At 44.8% G+C, this 17,267-nt stretch overlaps 1 protein-coding gene across 4 annotated transcripts in view; it reads left to right on the top strand.

The window, feature by feature from the left end:
• FBXW4 (F-box and WD repeat domain containing 4) overlaps positions 1-17,267 on the top strand; it is a 61,056-nt gene that overhangs the window by 12,756 nt on the left and 31,033 nt on the right. For all 4 annotated transcript variants that reach the window (XM_053984021.1, XM_053984018.1, XM_053984020.1 and 1 more), the window contains 3 exons: positions 1,720-1,905; positions 3,073-3,205; positions 5,718-5,812. In XM_053984021.1, the coding sequence (XP_053839996.1) occupies positions 1,720-1,905; positions 3,073-3,205; positions 5,718-5,812 (414 nt within the window). The remainder of the gene's footprint in view (positions 1-1,719; positions 1,906-3,072; positions 3,206-5,717; positions 5,813-17,267) is intronic.

Below are 17,267 nucleotides of genomic sequence, written 5' to 3'. Positions count from 1 at the left end.
TTCTCCTTATGAAAAAGCCATAGAAAAAGGTAAAAAGCTAAACTCCTGCAAAAGGAGAGCCACAAAAACTGGCTGTAGTCTAGGTAAGCTGGATATTCGCTTGCTTTTAGAGGACTGTGTAGGAGTGGAGGAAGGAAGGGGAAATCAAAGCCTGCCTAAACCCAAAGCTCCTACTCTAAAGATGCCTCTTACTTTTTCCATGTATATGATCAAGTCCCAGATGAATATTATAAACTCAACTGCTTTGTCCATGTGATTAAAGGCCTGTTACTGGAGATGAATACAGGCAAGCTGGAACCTTCTGTCTAATGAGCAGTCTTGTCCTCTTGCTTGTTTCTAGTTGTGCATTGTGATGTTACAAGGTATGGCTGTGTGTAATGACTCTGATGACACAGAAAATCATGACCTCTGAGGATAAATGATGTAAAAAAAAGAGGGAGACCGGTTTTTATGAGAAGCCCCTGCTTTCAAAGCCGTTTGTTCCTGAATAGTTTGAAAACTGAAAGGCTGCTCTGTAGAAAGGCTCTGGATATGCTTGGTGTTTCCGTGGACATTGGTGCACTTGGCAAAGACTGCAGGGCAGAGACAATTTCACACATCCATGCCCCATAGGACATGAGTCCCATGTGTCTTTGTATCTGGCTTCACTATATCCAGAAATCTTATTTGCTGATTCTCTGTTGGCTACACAAAAGCAAAATCTTGAGAAAAGCTCTCACTCCCTAAGTGCGTATTGTAGCCTATTTTCTTCTGTATTTTGGTTTGGTTTCAATAGTAAATAAACTTCTTGAGATGCCAGACTTGATTCAGATATTGCTTGAGTGTCTTGTCCTCTTCTTGATCTCCTAAAAAGTAAAGCACATTTTCCATATGTAACATCAATCTTCAAAATACTTCGGAACAGTTTTTTTGGCTCCACTGCTCATGGCCTGGAACCTGTCCGTACAAACATGCCACTGTCCCACAGAAAGCAGTGGGCAGAAAGGGCATATGGACTCTTCTAAAAGGTGGGCAAGAGAAATCAAGAGCTTGCTCTACAGCTTATGGCTCAGCAGGGGAAGAGGTGTGAATATAGAAAAATATGTTCTCTGTATGATGAGCATACAGTTCTCGGGTAGACTCAGAGTGCAGGAGGCAGGTGACTTTCTGTCTGTAGGAAGATCTGTGGTATTTTGGTGACATGTTCCCCTGCTTAGAGGTGTGTGGAACAGTGGCAGCTTTGTGGTCTCTGCTGGCCACCAGCAAATAGTGTTCAGGATCAAGAGTGACAATTTGCACCAACAGCCTCACATTGAATGCTCTCTTAGAAATGCTCAGCATAGCTCACCAACACCAGGGTCTAGTTTCATAAAAAGTACAGAGCTCACATGCAGGTTCGTAGGCCCTTAAGAATTTCCTATCTATGTTCACTAGACTTTTGGCCATCTTCTCTTTCAGAGATTCCATGCTTCCTTTTCCTCAGGTCTGGGTTAGAAAAATGCCAGCAATGTAATCTACTTTTTATGTTGCTAGAGAAGCTTCACTTGTAGCTGTGCTGCTATATTAAGCCCTGCTTTTGAATGTGACCTGCTGCTCCAACTTCACTTTTCTTGAGCAGGCATTTGTTTTTCTTGATATGTTTGCATATGGAATTTTTTTTTTCTTTTTCTATGTGACGTTGTTTTGTTTAGTTTTCTTCTCCTCACTCTTGCATGCTCCCAACCTGCTGTCTATTTGCAGTTTGATGCCCTGGATGGAGCTGGATGGTGAATATCTCTACCTGTCTCAAGCGGAGAACATCCAGGCCTACCACCTCTGTGCAGAGGGGACAGGTTTGCAGCGTCACCCTCAAGCCATCTTCTCTGGCCACCAGGAGGACGTGTGTCGCTTTGTTCTTGTCAACCCCCACATTGTCAGTGGAGGGGGGTAAGTTGGGTGAATGAAGGAGTCGAGGGTTTTGCCACTGAAGTTGGAAAGATTCTGTGTAACTCCAGCTCCGAGCAGAGTAGCCAGTTTTGCTACACAGCATCCTCATACTTGGCTGTGGTCAGCTGCTGCTTCCTCTCTTATAATTTTGGTTCTGGCCTGAAAAAGCTTCTCCTGCAGTAGTAATAAAGGAGCTGAGTCTCTTACTGTTGACCTTAAAAAGTGTCCTTTGCTCTTGTAAACTTGTGTTGATGTCCACAGGGTTGTGGAATTGGGAATGACTGATCAGGCAAACCTGACTGCTGTGCAAATTTAATTTCTTTCCCTGTTAGAGCCAGGGTATCTAGACTCTTCTAATAATCAGTACTGCTGTTTAGCTGGGACTGCAGTAGTGCGGAAAGTTTTCTAGAGACAAGTGTGTGTTTATTAGACCCACTGATATAATTGTGGAGAGGGGAAAAACTGCCAAGCCTTCCATCACACACACACTTCTCCAATTACTTTTTCATTTGACTGGACTTTTACAGTTACAGCAAGTGACAGGCCTTTCATTAATAGCTAAAACTAGAAAAATATACACAACAGTTAAGCACAGAATTGGGAGAGACAAGCATGGCTGTCTGCCCTGGGTATTGTGGGACTTTCCGCTGTGAACTGTAGACCAAAATTCAGGTGAAAATGAAGGCTTGCATTTAAAATTCCAGTAACTGTGTTGGTTGAAAAAGGTCTAAATGTTTGGGTAGTTAATTCAAAGCACAGCATCCTGCATGGCTGCTCTGAAATGAATGAAAAGCTGAGGCTTGGACATGAGTGAGAATGTCCTCTCACTTGTTCCCTTACTCCAGCCATTCAGCATGCAGACAGGATTCTGGCAAGCTCAAAGCAGTAGGAGGAGAAATGGCTGCTTTGCTATAGTTTCTGCAACACAAAGTGAAGGGTGGAAAGATAGCCAGGAAAATTTTCATGTGCATCAGATCAGGCTTTAACTGGCCAGATGTGGAATTGCAAGAGAACAGGTGATGTGTGAAGAGTGGAGGATTAATAATGCTGCATGAATTTCAGCCCCTGTCAGAGACCAGTCCTGGTCTTTTTGTAGCACTCCAAAGCATTAGTGGAAGGTGCATGTCCAAGAGGTACAAATTCTCTGCCTGTGGATTTGTTTTCCAGAGATGGAAGTATTGTCCTTCACAAGATCCATGGCTCCTACAGCGTCAAGTTCTCTGCGCATGAACAGGAGGTGAATTGTGTGGACTTCCAAGGTGGCCTCATTGTCAGTGGCTCCCGGGACCGAACAGCGAAGGTGAGCAGGGAATTTTTCAGCAGCTGCAGGTGCTGCTGTAGAGGTGACTTCAGAGGTCTTGTGCCATGAATATTTAAGTGTCAGCAGAACTGTTTTGAGCCCTGTACTCCTTGCAGGAGGAATGCTGACTGTCTTGGCTCATGTCTCTTAAAAGATGCTTGTTCTGCCAGGCTTGTTAGAAAGAGATTTGGCAGTAATTTACAGCATCAGCTGCTGGCTTAAACTTGGAAGTGCAGAAGGCAACAGCTGATGTTTTGCTTCTTTCCCTGTACATCCATCTACACTGTAGTGGAGATGCATGCCAGTTAGTGTGAAATTTGCTGTATGGATCTCAAAACCATCCTTGTTTTGTGATTTAACATTGCAATGTGGTTTAACATACTCTCTGTTATATATGCAATCTCTGTAAAGGATAGGATGATGTCTTTTCCAAATCTATGGTTATTTGCTAATTTTGTGGTTTGTTTGGTTTGTTTATTTGTGTGGGGATTTTCTTGTTTTTTTTTTTTTTTTTTTTTTAATGGTTCTTGGTTTGCAAACCAGGAATGAAAGTAGACTATGAGTATTATTAGCTCCCGTTTTTCTCTTCCGGCTGGCATCACTGGGTCCTGTCACGTAATATTGGACTATTTCTTTTGAAGGCAGGACCTTGTTGATTTCTGTCCTTCTGGATCTGGTTGGCAATGCTTTGTTCCTGTGTGGACCTGGAGAGTTGTTAATCGGAGCTGTAATCAGCTCTGTTTGATCAGTTTAGGAAGCTCTGCACAGATGTTTCACCCTTACCCTGCTAGCATGATGCAGTACCTGTAGTATCTTCACAACCACTTGTTTCATTGTTAGAAGTAGTTGCTGTGTGTTGAATATGTTGGTTTTTGCTCCGGGTAGGCTGATAGACACTCTTGGTCCTTGGTTTATATCATAGAGCATTCATGGAGGTAAGAGGAAAACCAGCTAATTCCTGTTTTTCAAGAGGGGAAGTTGAAGCAAGGAAAGATTTAAATGTCTCTTTCAGGGTTTTATAGGAAGTGCGTGAAGCAGCATGACCCAATTTATTTTTGTTGGTCCCTCTGTACAGATGTACTCCTGAGTAAAATCACTTGCAAGTAAAACAAGCAATGTTCTGATGCAAAAGGCAATTTTGGGATTGCTGTTTGCCTCCTGGGAGCAAGACCTTGATGCTGCTTTGTCTCACACTTGAGCAGTGCTGCTCCTCTCTGGTCTGTGGATCCTCTTTTCTGGGAGAGTGCCTTCTTGCTACTTCTCTGACAGCTGGAGGACAGACATCCCCGACCTTGAGAACAAATTCCTGGAGCCTAGAGGGGAATTTCAAGCTGTTTTTCTTAGAGCTAGTGTGAGATCTTGCCCACACAGTGCTCCCCACAGCATATACTCTGTGGATGTTCACCTCTTATTTTTTATCATCTCTTTTGTAGGCTGTCTTGTTTGCATGAATGAGACTCTTGGAGGGTGGAAGGGAATCCCTACCAACCTTTTAAAGGGGCTCTAAGTGTCTAAGCTATTGAGGGCTCTGCTGAGTGTTGATTAGGACTAAGCCCTGAAGAGCTGTTAATGTACATTCCTCTGTGATAGGCAGAAGATAGTGTGCTCTGAGCAATATTTTTAACCTGTAGGAGATAGGGATGCCTTAAAGGAGTTAAGCTTTTCTGCTGCTTTTGCTGACACTAGGTGCTAAATTCCCCGCTGACAAGAATAGCCTGCAATCCTGGGCATTATCAACAAACAAACAAATAGGGCACTCTGGGCTTTGAAGTCTTGAAGCAAAACATTGGGGGTTGGTTACAGACAACTGAGGGGCTTGAGTCCTGTAGGCCAAGAATGATGGCAAGGTGGAGAAAATGAGGGCCACTAGCAGAGGCCCCAGCAAGAATTTTGGAGCCTTTATTAGGGCCCAGAAACACAGGGGTGAACTGGTGGAAGGAGATGTGCATGTTTGCACTGTTGGGAGAGGGGAGGAATTCTCTCATACTGTCAGTGAGCAAGGGCAGCCAGTTTGAAAGCAGCCTGGGGTACACTTGAAAAATTTGGTCTAACGGGGGGGTCTTATAAAAGAAGATTATTTTACAGGTTGGTGAATTATTAACTTTATAGTTAATATTAATGGAAATTTTTCTGGGATGCTACTAACTCTTCCTGCACTGTTCAAGAGAACAGATTTGAACAAATCCTAGTTGTCATTTATTTAACTATAGAAGGTGAGGAGTTTGTGTTGAATACTGCCCTTAGAGAGCAAGTGGTGATGGGGGTGCTCTCTCTGTTACCATGGGGTGGAAGGTTATCCTTATAAGCTGAATCTTTGTGTGACTTCAAGTGCTTGTTTCTGCCAGCAATTGAAGGCTCTGCTCCCCCAAAATAAGTAACTGGAATTCAGGGAGAGGGTCTGCGGGAAGGTAAGCATGGCAGTTTGGGCAGCTCTTCCAGCACAACATCAGCAGCATGTATCCTTCCTTCTGCTATTTTGGTGATGTGGCATAACATGCATCTCTCTCTTTAGGTTTGGTCCCTGTCCGCGGGCAGAGTTGGTCAGTGTCTACATACAGTGCAGACAGAGGATCGAGTGTGGTCCATTGCTATCAGCCCATTATTAAGGTAACAGATCTCTTTATTCCTGATTTTCAGCAGAGAGAAGTAAAGGAGTTGGATAGGCTGTGTGTCTGCAAATCTTTTTGAGGCATCAATGTGACAGTTCAGGGAGTTTATTTGTGTGGAGGCTGATCAGGTGCTTGTGCCTGCAGCAGGAACTCAGGGAAGAGCATGTGGTCTTTATTTCATATACCAGCAGAGTGATCCCCTTATAAAGAGGCCATGAAGGTGGCCCTGGGTTCCTCTTAGTGCTGCAGGTGGGACCTGTTCATTCTTTCTTGAAGAAGGAACACTGACTTGCTAATTAGAAACAGTGAACTGGATCCTCTTGAGATTTTCTATGCTGAAAAGATGCCAACCTGTATTCTCATTCTCTGGCAGAAGAGATGCTGAACAAAAAGGTCTCTGCTTGAGAGCAGTGGTTAGAACTCAGTTTTTTTTGAACATGTTGAACTGGCAAAGATGAAGTAGTGTTCGGGGATGTGGTTTTCCAGCCTCTCTTGCCTGTAGCTTGGTGCTTCTAGTGCAGGCATAATGCTACAAGCACAGCTTCAGCATGGGAGGCAAGGGCAATACATACCCCAGTGTCTTCCAGGGTGTTCTTTGAAGTGCTCCTGTTATTGAGGAAGTGAAAATCTGAGAAACTCTTCACTGTTAAAATCTTACGCCAACCAGCAGTGATGTGTCTCTTTGGTTCCCTGTTAAACTGGTCTGCGTGCAAGAGACGTTCTTCCTCAGCATACCTCAGGGAAGATGGAAAGAAGAGCTGTTGTTGCTGCTCATGTGATGTCTGCAACTGCTGAATTGTAGGCTTGTGCACAACCAAAATACTCTCCACGACTACTGTCCTTGTTAGATTTCCAAGCTTGTTTTGCAGGCAGCAGAAACTTAGTGGTACAGAGCTAATGGCCTTATCAGGGAAATGACACTCCAGGCTTCCTATGATTTTGCTGTTGCCCTGTTCCTTTGCTCTGAGTGTTTGAGACAATTAGTGTTTTTGAAGAAGTGCCGCGTGCATTAGTGCCGCTACAAGATGTGAGATAGAAGCCCTTTTCTGTCTTCTGTGCTGCAAGGGTCCCTTTTCTGGCAGACAGGCTCTGGCTCAGGCACCGTGGCTGGTTAGAGGCCAGTGGCATTCTGCTTCCTAGTCCTAAGTGATGACCTACTGCTGTGGCCTCTTGTCAGGACGGTGTTCCTCTCCGTGGTGTGCATGCTTGTGCACACTCTCTGTCACAATATTTACCCTCAGTCTCCCCACCCCCCCTTTCCTCCCTGCAGGGTGATAAATTGGAGGTGGTGGAACAGCTAACCCATGAACAAGTGGGCTTAAATTGTGCGCTCTCACTTTTTATGAGACCGTGGACTGTACCAGCCTCTCCCACTAGCCCACCCTACTGCACCCTCCCCTTACCCCTCCATTTTTTAGGGAGGGGGGTGTGGAGAATTAGAGCCAATTAGCCACGTCATTAATTCTTCAATTTGACGGCTGATATAGCAGGGCCTGAAACACGCTGCTGACCTCGTATAATGGGAACCCTGCTCCTTAACATATTGACGATGGGAGAAGTTAATTAAAATTCCACAGAGAGAAGGTGTCAGCTAACCTATAAACCTGTCGCTTCTCAGAACAAATCGCAGCCATCCTAGAAGAGAGAGAGGATCAGAGCAGGAGGGCATGTGGTGGGGGTTAGCCAGGGCAAGGGGCAGGGGAGATGAATTTTTCACTAATAGGTTTTATTACTTGCTGTCTAATGAAGGTGAGTATCAAAAAGATAATATCTGGTTTTGAAGAAAATCTGCTTTGGGGAGCTCTGTGGTTTCTGTTTTATTTGCAAGAGCCCATATTTCACCCATATGCAGTCCCTATGCTCTTAGGTCTAAAGCTCTTCCTCCCTTGCAGTCCCCATCCTTCTAGCCAGAGCATGGATACATTTGTTCCCCAGTGGGGCTGAACATGGCCTATAACCTCCACTTCCTCCTAAACATTTAATGTGACCTTCTGATTCTCCCTTCTCAGTTGTGCTGATGTAAACTGAGATCTCCTCCATAAGGACAGGTAGTTCTACTGGTATATAACTACTGGAGAATCAGGCTCCAACCACCTAAGTATTTTGGCCCATTGCTGCTAAGAAATAGTAGTTGTCTCTGCTATGGACACAGAGAGCTAAAAGCAGTTGTGTGCAGTGGGGTAGGAGCAAGGAAGGCTCCTCCAACTCTAGCCATTCAAAATTGCTTTGGAGAGGCTGTAGTTTCCTGACGTGGAAGTTTGCCAGGACTTAGACTCTCTAGAGTAGTCAGGGTGGTATTCTTACTGAACTTCAGCTGTTAATGGGCTGAAACTTTTCGTCTTTTCAGTGATATCTTCCTCTGTGTGAAGCTTCTTACAAAGTATCCCATATGCTGCTGACCCACAGCTGGGTTTTCTGCTGTGCCTGCTGGACTCTAGAGGACAGCGCCTGTACACTCAAGCTAAACGTTAGAGACTTGTGCTCTTAGAGCACTGGTTTCAGACATTTTTCCCTTAGGTATTCTGCTTTGATTTGTCCATAGTTTTCCTTGTGTCACTACAGAGATCATCCTGTAGATGTGCAGAGCCAGAGGAGGAGGCTTCCTTGTTCTTATTGTAGTGGTGCTATTCTGGATGTTTCTGGGCCTGCAAACAGAATGATTCCTATAAGGGAGAGTAAGTAGAAGAAAAGGTATTAAAAGTATACCAAGAATATGGGATGATCTCTTCATACTGTGCAGGGGAAAACTGTGCTTAGTCCTTTGCATAACTTTTTCAGCCATGGAAGTGTCTTGACATCCATGTCTGTTGTTGGAGCTTCATTGCTTTGGGGATCCCTAACAGTGCACTGCAGGGTAATGGGGATGGGAGGGCATTGTGTTCATTCTGGGTTTTCAGCGAGTCTGCAAAGATATGCTGGTTGGTATGCTTTGGATAGCAGGTCACACACTGCATGTCACATAAGTGACTGGAGAAGTCTCTGAGAGAGTTCTTAAAGTAGGATACTTAAAATAAGGGTACCTCAGCTTTTTTCAGCCACTGGTTTAATTGATCTCCAAAGCTGTCCTTCTCCATGGATTAGTAAAGTGCTGTACTTACTCTGCTGCATACCCTAAACTACATTTTGTAGCTGCTCATAATCTTCTTCCCCCCACGAGTTCATTTGCCTTTTGAACTCTGCATCACGCAGATGTTAAACTTTCATTTACTGGTGCTTACTGCAGTGACTGATATGTGCTCAGGGACCAGGACAAGCCTAAGTGCAGTGGACCAATTCAAATGTGCAAAGTGAGGCAAACTTGGGAGTTTCTGGTAGAGCAGTGGAATCTTCATGCTTTGTGGTTCCCTGAAGTGGCAGTGGCCAGGGAAGAGAAGGGAGCAGTGTACAAGGTAAACTGGAGGGGAAAGAAAAAAGTGGACCTTCATGTTAAATTTATTATTAATCTTGGATCCAGATTTTTTTTGTGTTGAATTTAAAAAAGTACTCAGATCTAAGCTGACTTTTCTTGCCAGGTCTGGCCACTGGTATTTGCTATTTTCATTTTTAAATATTTAAATATTATCATGAGATGCTGTACTCAAAGTGTGTCGGATTTTAAAGGAAGCAAAGAGAAGACAAAGGCACACAAATGGTTTCCAGTGTGCGACTGTCGATGAGCAGCAGGATGCCAGGTTTCAGCTGTAGATAGAGAGCTAGGAAGTCCTTGGTACACTTTGGGGCAATCATAAAGTGCCCTACTGTGACAGAAACATGCTTTGGGTGTGTAACCCCAAGAGACAGTCTCTTTTTTTTCTGACTCTGTCATTAATCTGCTGCAATAGATAACCTTACCTTGTGGTTGTTGCCTTGGTGAAGTGCAGGTTAATTGCAGAGAGAAGGAAAGTTTGTACTGAAGACTAGCTGTCTGCATTGGATGCTTAAAATCGGATTTTAAAGGAAGCAAAGAGAAGACAAAGGCACACAAATGGTTTCCAGTGTGCGACTGTCGATGAGCAGCAGGATGCCAGGTTTCAGCTGTAGATAGAGAGCTAGGAAGTCCTTGGTACACTTTGGGGCAATCATAAAGTGCCCTACTGTGACAGAAACATGCTTTGGGTGTGTAACCCCAAGAGACAGTCTCTTTTTTTTCTGACTCTGTCATTAATCTGCTGCAATAGATAACCTTACCTTGTGGTTGTTGCCTTGGTGAAGTGCAGGTTAATTGCAGAGAGAAGGAAAGTTTGTACTGAAGACTAGCTGTCTGCATTGGATGCTTAAAATCGGATTTTAAAGGAAGCAAAGAGAAGACAAAGGCACACAAATGGTTTCCAGTGTGCGACTGTCGATGAGCAGCAGGATGCCAGGTTTCAGCTGTAGATAGAGAGCTAGGAAGTCCTTGGTACACTTTGGGGCAATCATAAAGTGCCCTACTGTGACAGAAACATGCTTTGGGTGTGTAACCCCAAGAGACAGTCTCTTTTTTTTCTGACTCTGTCATTAATCTGCTGCAATAGATAACCTTACCTTGTGGTTGTTGCCTTGGTGAAGTGCAGGTTAATTGCAGAGAGAAGGAAAGTTTGTACTGAAGACTAGCTGTCTGCATTGGATGCTTAAAGGAAAGTAAGTACTTGCATGAACAGCCAAATTTAAAAAATGATTAATTTTGAGGGCTTCTTTTTAATGGTTATCTAGAAACTTCTTGTGGAAGTGTAACAATCTGATCTTGCAGGTTGCCTTAGAGCAAAACAACCCACTTGAATCAGAGCAAATTTGCAGTGGTTTTAACTGTGCAATTGAAGCCCTAATGTGTAGAAGTTAAAATGTTGGATAATGTTCCCCTGCCCTCATTTCTTACTCTGATTTTATCAGCAGGTTTCCCCTACTGCATATCAAGATGAGCTGTTGGCCGTAGTGTGCTCTGCTTTGACCTAGCTTTGTGCAGTTAACCTCTCTGAGTCTGTGAGGACTTGGGAGAAGTAACTGAGTTTTGTTCAGGTTTGTGCATTGCCAGCAAAACAGCCAGCAGCAATAGCTCTGCTGTCCTTGGGGATCTTTGTAGAGCCTGGTCGGCTTGAATAATTGAGAGGGGACTCTGACCCTGCAGCTGTTTCTTAAGCAGGGCAGGAAGAACCTGCTCAGCTGTGAGATCCCAGAGTGGACGTGCAGAGTTAGTGGTGGCATTAACTGCCATCTTTTACTGACCTCAGAGGGCGATCTGGATGTAGGTTTCTAGGTATATGCAATAGTCATAACTGACTTGGTGCTCTTTCACCCTAAAGCTGAAGAGCAGGAAATGAGTATCAGTTTCTCCCCTCTGGAGCTAAAATGACACCTTTGTCTTATCCATTTACCCTGACTGTTCCCTTGATGTTGCGAGGAAGAAGACTTTGTTTTACTTTCTTTAATTGTGTGATAATGACTCTATTTGGTCTTTTTCATGTGTGTGAGCACATGAACACACATGTCTGTTTTCCCTCTCCTGTAGAAAAAAATAAATATGGAAACATTTCTATAGATTGAGAAACTGCAGCTTACCTTTCTTCACTTCAGTTTCTTTCTTTTGCCCTCTAAAGCTCACGTGATTGACTTCCTCCCTTTTTGTCACTTCTGGCCAATACTCTGATGTATATATTTTCTGTGACTGTGTGAATTGGCTCACTAGTGGTTGCGGGCAGGTGAGCAGGTTTTGGGAGGCAGTAGCTGACTGAGTTGGAACGCAGACATCTGTTTCTAATTGTGTTGAGCTGTGTTGCATATTGAATTTTTTTTTCCTCCCCCTGCAGTTTTTTTATCATTTTTCCCCTTGCTTGAGGGGAAAGTCTGTCTCAGAAAGCTTGGAGGAAGCATCTTTCTTGTGCTGCATGGTTTGCACAGGAGAATCCATGACTGTTTAATCGATGTGACAGAAGAAACTTAGTTGAGGGGGCTGGCAACCTTATGGTTTGAGGTTTCCATTTCCAGGTTGTGATTGTTTTCTCTTTGCTTTTTAAGTTTGCAGGGGGAGAAGGTAACTTCACCAGACCTTGGCTGCTGTTTACCTTTGCTCGGTTGTGCAGTGTGCCTTTGTTTTTCCACCTTTGATCAGTGTCCTGCCAACAGATAATTTAGCAATTGCATCCTAGGGTGGAAGTGTGGAGTTAATGTTAAAATTAGGGTTTTTTTCCTTTCCTTACTTCTGTGGCTGATGGAGCAGAGAAGAAGAGAGGGGAGGTGAAGGGGGCCATAAATTCTAGACCTGGTGATTCTGTTCCTTGTAGAGAAATGAAAGCCTCTGATGTCTCTTCAGCACTTTCATTAACATTTAAATTAAGGGTTTGTTTTTCAGGTGGCTTCAGTCGAAGCCCTTTCATAGTCTGACACATGGAGGCTGTTCTCTCTCTCCTTTTCTCTCTCTCTTTCTCCAGCTTGCATATCAGTGTACAATAGTAATCACTGTTTTATTTTTTTTTCTGATCTCTCAGGAGGGCAGCGACCTGACAAGCTGTACCAGAGGTTCAAAGAGAAACAGAAATGGAGTGCAAAGGTAGATGAGCAGGAGGATGCTAGGTTTCACTCCTACAATTAGAGTGGTGTCTGTTCCCTCCCTGCCTTTCAAATGACTGCTTTTGGGGGCGGGAAGGGACGCAGAGGGATGGACCTTTCTTGCGTGGTGAGAGCTCCAGGTGCAGATGCCTCTAAGCAGGCTCAGCTTCCACTGTTACTCCTCCCAGATGAGGCCAAACCTGTCACTCAGAGGATGCAAGCTCATGCCCTGAGGTGGGAAGTGAAGCTGTAGTGTCCTAAGATAGCAGCCTGGCCGTTCTAAATGAGTGTTGATTCACTCTGAGGGCAGCAGGAGACTGGCCCTCAGCCTGCCATTGGCATTTGAAAGGAGGGTGATAGTGGAGGATATTGCCCTGAAGTAAAGGCAATATCTGTCTTTTGTGCTGCAGGGCTTAAGTAATGTCTGCTCGGTGCACTGCAGCTTACAGTGTCTGAGGTGTCAGTTTGGATCTTGGCTTACGACGACCTAAACCAGACCATGCTTTGCCATGGCTAAGCAGTTTTTGGTATAAGAGCAATTGTTTCAACATCAAGAAAAAAAAGTTGTTTTCCTCCTGCTTCAACAGCTGGGTAAAAGCCAAGGAACAAAGGGATGGTTTTAGGTATGTCAATGACTTGCGGTGGAGAAGCAATGTAGTAGGATTTGTGTAAAGACATGAGTCTTTGTCTCAGAGCTTTTTTGAAATCTTCCACTTCTCATCTCTTACCCAGCTGGTCACCACTGATAGGCTGTTACCTTCTGCAGGCTCTCTGATAGGAATTGGGCGGCTCCAGTAGCACTGCACTGGTATCTTGTAGCTAAAATACAGAGGAAAATGAGCCAACACATGAGCAGTGTTTAGCATAAAGAAACTTGCAGCTTGGTTGCTGTAACTATTCCACTTTCTATGACTTCGCTATACTACCACCCCAACTTTGTTTTCCTTTCACTAAGGCCTTCATCCAGGTGGGCTTTGAAGAATGCCAACAGGATGAGAGCAGCAAGTTGGCATGGGATCAGGAAGGGTGTTCCCTGAATGACAGTAGATATGGTGCATAAAGAAGAGTGCCAAAATTTCTGTTTCTTCAAAACTGATCATAAGTGTGCCAGTGGTGCCTATGACTTACACCAAACAGCTCTTCTGGAGGACCTAATTCAAAGTCATGCACTTGCAGAAGCATCCTATATATGCTGAATAATGTTCCTGTTACGGAGTTTGGATTTTTTCCTTTCCTTTTTGTGTGAACTATCACAGACTATAGTCTGTCATTTCTTGTGTCACTTGTCAGGTTGAAGTATTATGTCTGACTGTTCTGAGTGTATGGTGATGACTCAGTGAGTGATGCAGAACAACCTTTCAGAGGCAGTTGATCTCGTCCATGTTCTGAGTGCCCTGGAGCTGTCTGGTGGGATGTGCTTCTCTGATCCCATCTGACCCTTGCTCTCGTTGTTTTGTCTCCATCTCATTGTTCTGGCAGTGCACATGGCTCCTACCTCCTCTCTGTGAGATATTTCTGTGTAGTCCTAAAACCACCACCATCAGCATCATCTTGGTATCTTCATCCTTTATCATGCAAGGGGGGGAAGTCAGAATGTCTACTCTGCACTACTGGCATCTATTCACTCTTGCATGTGCTTCAGCTTTTGGAGACTCAGAGATTCACATCTACTGAGTTTTTCTTCAGGACTCTCTGTGGATGGTGCTGACCATGTTTGGTGAAACCCACAGCCCATGCAAACCAAAGATATCAGCAATAGGAAAGAGGATGTTTAGTGTTTGTCTCACAGTGTCCTCGATCGTGGCTTCTGAGCCACCTCCAGTGTTGCTCACTCTTTTCAGTGAGAAATGCTCTTAATTTAAGCTCTCCTGAGGCTGCATGCCAGCACAGAGCTCTGCTTGGCTGCCCCAGTGGTACTTGGGACGAGTGTGCTGCAGCACTAGCTGGGGCAACTCCTACTAATTCGCTGTGGAAGCTCCACTGTATTTATGGGTGGAGAGGACAGGGGGATGCTTGCTCTCCCACCTTCCCCCAAGTTGTCTCAAAAGTCCTTGGTGCATCTTTGATTAGGTGTAGGTCAGAAGAATTTCCACATCGTGACCTTAATAACTGGGGTTGATTGGCAGGCAGTCTGCTGAGAGGGAGCAGCCTGTCCCTTTCATCTCCCTTGGTGCCGTGCTGGGACAATGGGCCAGCATATTTTCCTTGTTGTTCCTCATTTGAAAAGGGTCTGGTATCTCTACTAGGTACCTGTGACATGGGGGTCTTGATTGGGGTCTCATAAAGGGCCCTGTCACTGTGTCCAAAGGCCAGGAATACAAAGGCGGTCAGTGGGTGGGGGTCTCAGCTGACCACTGAAGAAGGGAGGGGAGGGTCCTGGAAGCAGTGGAGGGAGAAGCAACCCCTGATGGGAGACTTTAAAGGGGGGAGGGGGGGAGGAGGCGGCCCATTTTTGTCCCGAACTCATCAAGCACATCTGCAGAATTGTCCCAGCCTCTGCCTCCCAGTTTCAAAAGAAAATGATCGTTTGATAAACCGTCCTGATTCACCACTTTCTCACAAGGGAGGGAGACCCACCTTTGACCTCTATGATTTCACATTGGGCCTAGCTCCCCCCCATCCAATTGCTGGAGAAACTTTGAAATGCATCCCTTGTGCTCCCTTTCCTTCTCCCTCTTTCCCTTTACTCTCTCTTCCCCTTGCTATTTTTTTCCTCTTTAGTCCCCCTCCTCCTCTTCCCACCACCCCCACCTTCCCCACTCTCCTGCTTTGTAAAAAAGCAGGCGTACTGCTTTGGAGTTAGGCAAGTAATTAGTAAAATCTTTTCTGCAGCACAATAAAACCACAGCCCTTGGCCTGCATATTCCCACAATTTACATACTCGCAGGCATTCGAGAAAACAAGTGGTATTCCCAGTGCATCATTGCCTATGAAAATCATTTGGAAGGCGGGGAGGGTGCTGAGACCCACTCGCTCCTGCGAGCTATAGGAATGTGCATGAATATATTAAAATGTTTTCACACAATGCTTGTATTTTCCAACGGGAAGAGGCATCTTCTGGATGAAAGGCGGCTGGCCCAGACACAGGCCTCTTCCAAACGCTCTTTCCCACTCAGGATTTGTTTGCATGGACCAGATAGAGAGGGGGCCTGGAAGGGGAGGAAGGGGCAAGGCTGCTATCCATGAAGAGTAAATCTTTGTGTGCCTCTTACCCGCTCCCCATTTGTGGTCCCAGAAAGTCAAATTATGAGGGAATTGTGTCTGCAGAGGGAGGTAGGAAGGGAGATCATCAGGACTTTCTGCAAAAGCTTTTGGAGGCATTGGAAATGTAGAGAGGAAATAGCTTGTAATGGACCATATAGTGCTGTGACCAATGGGATTCAGCGGCTGCAGCAGGAAATGACAGAGGGAGCTGACTATCTTGAGCAGTATTAGCAAAGTGCCTATTAATAACAGAAAACACTCTTGCAGTACTTTTCCATCTTTATCTTACTGTCAAAACCAGGCTAGTCAATGCTCAGTCTGGGCAGCATGTCCAGCTGTTCTACTTTTTCCGAGAGGGTGGTTGTTCCAGGCTATGCCACCAGTGGAACCCAGCAGTTTCCACTCCTTTTCAATCAGGGCCCACTTAGCTGCCTTTCCTCCAAAAAGGTTTTTTGGGCACTTTCAACTTACAGGATGTTGACAACAGGTGTGTAGTGAAACTTGTGTCTAGAGAGTGTAGATCTATGATTTCCTTTCTAACAAACAAGAACTGACAGAGAAAATTGAAGTGAAAGGAGGGAGAGGCTGAACACAAGTAATGAATAACTTGGCTTAGGAACAGGAGTAGGGAAGACTGTGGGTTCAGCTCCAGGAATACTGTTTTATTTGAGAATACTGGGGCAGGCTTCAAAGAGGCTTTGCTTGGAGGTAGGATGGTGGCTGCATTTTTTATTATTTTTGTTCACTAGTAGTCTTTTGGTGACTTAGAAAGCCCTTTGAAATTTCTATGGGAAGTGGTGTGGCACTAGCAAGGTCATCTGGATGCCTTTTTCCCTATGTGGTGCCAGCTCTTCTGGGTGGATGACCTGTCCAAATGGGTTCTACCCTGAGGATTTACATGTCTGTCCAGCCACAACCATGGCAGCACAAATTTATGGATGCCATGAAGAGCTATTCCAAGACCCATCTGAAGTCTCTGCTCTCCTGAAGGAATTTTCAGAACGCAGACTCCCAGAACAAGGCATAAGCCATTTAGAGAGGAGTGGGAAAGCTTTATTGAGAATTTCTCCTCAGCTGAGCCAGCTCTTCATGTCCTTTCTGACCAAACTCTCCCTGTGACAGATGAGAGAAAATGTATTCCCCAAGACCTACAAGGAGCTAAACAATTTAGCATCTCAAAACCTTTTGCAAAAGAGTATTCTGCATGGGAGCTGTTCCTAAAATGGATCTGCAGGAGTAGCAAAGCTCTGTAATGCTATTGCTCCTGGCTGGCCTCCACTGGTCATACTGGTGTTGGTCATAGTGCAAAGGTCTCTAACCTTTTGTTGGAAACAACCAACAACCTAACTTGCAAGAGGGCTTGCTTCTTATTTTTAATTATTGTCTTCCCAATTCCCTGCTCCTCCCCTTCATCTTTCTGCATTTCTTAAAGAGGCAGTGGAGGGAAAAAAGCTTTGGTTTTTGTTTGGGAAGGGGGTTAGCAAGGGCGACATGGCCCCTGCAACCTCTCATAGGGGTGTCTTGTCAGGGCGCGGCATGGAGGGCACAAACAGATCATAACCTTTAAATGAAAATGTGATGGAGGGGAGAGATGAAAGCAGTGAAACAAATTAGATACATCTAGAGGGGGTGCTCAACTGGAGAAAATTAGCATTTCTTCCTAATTGGAGTGCAGGGCATTCCATTACAGGGTTTCATTACAAGGAGGGAAGAACTGGGCCTCTTTGGAGGATTCCCCCCTGCCCTTG

This window comes from Vidua macroura, chromosome 8, assembly GCF_024509145.1.
Source record: "Vidua macroura isolate BioBank_ID:100142 chromosome 8, ASM2450914v1, whole genome shotgun sequence".
NCBI lineage: Eukaryota > Metazoa > Chordata > Aves > Passeriformes > Viduidae > Vidua > Vidua macroura.
This window is presented reverse-complemented; position numbering and strand designations above follow the sequence as displayed.